The sequence below is a fragment of the Calidris pugnax genome, unplaced genomic scaffold (genome assembly GCF_001431845.1).
Source record: "Calidris pugnax isolate Ruff unplaced genomic scaffold, ASM143184v1 scaffold162, whole genome shotgun sequence".
Lineage (NCBI taxonomy): Eukaryota > Metazoa > Chordata > Aves > Charadriiformes > Scolopacidae > Calidris > Calidris pugnax.
The window spans coordinates 1108224-1111688 of record NW_015090900.1 but is presented as its reverse complement, the minus strand read 5'-3'; the positions used below and the strand labels follow the sequence as shown (position 1 = coordinate 1111688).

Here is a 3465-nt window from a genome sequence, read left to right as displayed (position 1 = left end):
GGGACAGGTCACCAAACTTCACCAAAAACAGACACTCAAGTCCCAGGAAAGGCCAAGCAGAGATGGAAAAAAATATTCCATTTGAGAAAGTTACCAAAGGAGACATTCCCACATGAGGGTTTTGGTTTGGCTCTGCTCTAGTGTCAGTAGCCACTCTAAAAATGGGGCATTTTTACTCAACAAATCTTGTTTCCTGCTTAGTCACTACCACAGCAAAGTCTGTACTTCATAAGCAGAAGCAACAATATTCAAGTTAAAGTGCAGAAATCTAACACCTAATCAGTTTTATGGAGTTACTTCTAGTTTCACTACCAAGAAAAGCTTCCCAAAATGTATTTTTCTATGGAGTAACTGCAAGATTGCTGTGTTCTTCCCCTTTTTGTATAGTACTACTTTTTAGACAATAATAAAGAGAAATTATCTCAGTAGATTCACTTACATGCTTCATTTTGGGCCTCTTAAGAAGCCAAGAGTTTCCAAACACCCTGCAGCCATCTAGCTTTTAGCTAAAGAAATCTTGCTTGTGAATTAAGACCGAGTTAATTATCCAAATTAAGATGCTTACAACAAATAATTGGCCATTAGCAAAACACCACCTCGATACCGAGGTACCCAGCACCCGTTCTTCTGGCACCAACCACAGCAGAGATGAAATAAAGGCAAGAAAAATGAGAAAAGCATTAAGAACAGTCCAAGCCAAACCGTATCCAGCTTTATTAAAGGTACTTTTCATAAACAATCATGGTAATTTAGGCAGGACATGGGCTACAATCGGCAACATTTTACAACAACTGTCAAAACTCCCCCTCCCTTCCTGGACTACCGAAACGTCAAAGTTGCTATAAAACCCAAGAAATCTTCCATTTCATACTCGTAGAGGGAAAAGTTTAGAGTGAGGGTGGACACTTTCACATTTAGCATGTTGTTTAACAACTCTTCACAAACCTACCCTGACTTTTAGAGGAAAAAAATAAAAAAAAGAAAATTAAAATGCAGGTTTTCTTAGCCTGAAGATCCACAATATAAAAAAAGGAAGTAGAGCTCCTTTTGGAGCTGTTTTATCCCAAATTAGCCACCAGAAGTCCGGATCACCTGACAATGCATTTGGAGTGCTAAGTCCCAAAAATGCCTTTTTTTTTTTTTTTGCTGTATTTTGGAGTGACAGGCTCTAAAGGAAATAGAAAGGGCATTACAAACTGTGGTTTTCAAGTCAGCAACAGGCATCTTGGGAGCTCTGATGTTCACTGGGATGCACTTCACAGAACTCAACAGAGGCACAGGTAAAGGAATCCCTTCCTCCACTAACTCAGGAAGAGCCCTTTTTTCCAAAAACCAGGGGACTGGGAAAACCGTTCTGATTAAAATTTAGGTTCTGAGAAATAGCCTAAGTGACATTTGTCCCCACTGTCCCTCCCCCCCCGCCTCCCCCCTCCCTCTCAAAACACAACAACGAAGCGGTCTGTGTGCTAACAACATAGCTTAAAAAAAAGTAAACCAAAAATTCTGCATTGTTATAAAACTTGATAAAAAATAGTATTTCAAACTGTACAGTCACCAGAAGTACACAGTTATCAAAAATTCACACGTTTTACTTGGCTTCACCAGCACCTTCGGCTTTCTGTGCCTGGAAGAAAAAGGGGAATCAGTCAATACACACCACGCACTCGCACCAACAACCAATAAACTAATTTTTCTAAAAAGCAGTTCCCTGAACAGAAGAAAATCTTACATGGCCTGCACTGTAGTCATTTTTAACAAAATGAAATCTTAACATTTGAGGTACGGTAAAAGGCAAACTGAAGTTGCTTTATTATGTGCAAACTTTATGCATTTTCACAACGGTAAGTTTCGTGTGGCAGCAAAGAGACAACTTTAACTCTTTACCAAACAACCAACACCCCCCCCCCAATTGATGTGCTGTTGTGTCACTGCGTGATCGTTTAGACCTGTTGCTTATAATTCCCCTTCGTTAGCGCAAGCCCAGGCGTGTCTGTGTTTGATATGGAAAGAAATAATCGCCCTGTGTAAGACAAGCTGCCAGAGCTGCTGTTTTACCTGGTCTGTTTTGGCATCTCCGTTTTCTGCAGGGTTGTTTCCCTCCTTGCCAGCATCAGCTTTCCCCTTCTTTCCCTTGGGCAACTTCTCGCTCTTCTGTAAATGTTAAGATGATGTTACAATTACCAACATCCAGCCATTAAGCCACAAGAATCCAAAAACTAGAATGGTAACAAACCAGCACTGGATGTTGGCCCAAAAAAACCCCACAACACACGAATGTTTGCATGTTTAAGAGATTGACAGCAACTGTGAAGAGTCTTCACTTTGGTATTTTTATCCAAGTTGTGCTGAAAATTTTTGAATTTTACAAGAGTGATGATGTATGTTTAAGAGATTGACAGCAACTGTGAAGAGTCTTCACTTTGGTATTTTTATCCAAGTTGTGCTGAAAATTTTTGAATTTTGCAAGAGTGATGATGCCACTCGATTTCATCACTACATATGGTCTTACTCAGAATTTTATTAGTTATTACCAGACAAATCTAAAGCTCGTAAACCCATTTACCTCTCAGCAATAGAACTGACACAACGACTCACCTTTGGAGCTGCCTTTTTAGGTTTAGGCTCTGGCTTCGGAGGAGCAGGCTTCTGTAAATGAGAAAAAAAACAAACACCCTTATGTTATTCAAATTATCTTAAGAGAAACATACCACTATTTTACAAACATTCAAGCCAAGCAGTTTAGTTTTACTAAAGCAAATAAAAACATTTGAAACTGAAGCACTTACTTGATTTGTCAATTATTCTACCACTCCCATAACACCACACAATGGGGCAGTTCGTTAAGCCAGTAACTTTCTTTCAACCGAACAATGCATCTCTCCAAAAATACATCCAGCTCTCACAGAAGCTGTACCTAATATCCAGCCAAAGACTACCAAGCCTCGTGATATCTCTGCCCGACAGGGGAATACTCACAGCGGATAACCTCGCCGATCTCCGCTGTGGCTGTTAAAAAAAAAGGGAAAACCATTTGAGTTTGCGGTGATGAAATATAAACTCTCAAAAAGTCATAATCTTAACTCCCGTTTCAAAGTAGTAAAATCCCAGAACTAATGTTTAAGGTTTTATTTCACTTCTTCCCCGTTCTCAAGAAATACGAGACTACCCCACTTTAAATCACTCCCAACAGCTAACGGTATTAAGTCAGTAGTTAAGCAGATTTTTCACGGTTAACAGACAGTACTTTGAAAAATCAGGACCAACTGTGACCAACCCTTCCCTCCCCTCCCCAATTCTGCTATTCCGATGGAAGTTAAACCTCCAACGCAAACACTTTACGATCCAACTTTCTCAAAATACTCAACTTCTTACCTCATCCTTAACTTTGGCCTTATCGCCCTTGGTATCTCCTTCAGCCTAGGACGGGAGACACAAGTCGTACCGAGGAGTTATGGTGAGGGGGGG

The 3465-nt window shown here is 40.2% G+C and overlaps 1 protein-coding gene across 1 annotated transcript in view; it reads right to left on the bottom strand.

The window, feature by feature from the left end:
* Positions 1 to 685: 685 nt before the first annotated feature.
* The window catches only part of HMGN2 (high mobility group nucleosomal binding domain 2), a 6924-nt gene continuing 4144 nt past the window's right edge, over positions 686 to 3465 (bottom strand). The window contains exons 2-6 of the mRNA XM_014948617.1: positions 3373 to 3417; positions 2977 to 3006; positions 2596 to 2646; positions 2056 to 2151; positions 686 to 1624 (exon numbers count right to left, since the gene is read on the bottom strand). Coding sequence (XP_014804103.1) covers positions 1589 to 1624; positions 2056 to 2151; positions 2596 to 2646; positions 2977 to 3006; positions 3373 to 3417 — 258 coding nt within the window. The 3' untranslated portion in view covers positions 686 to 1588. The remainder of the gene's footprint in view (positions 1625 to 2055; positions 2152 to 2595; positions 2647 to 2976; positions 3007 to 3372; positions 3418 to 3465) is intronic.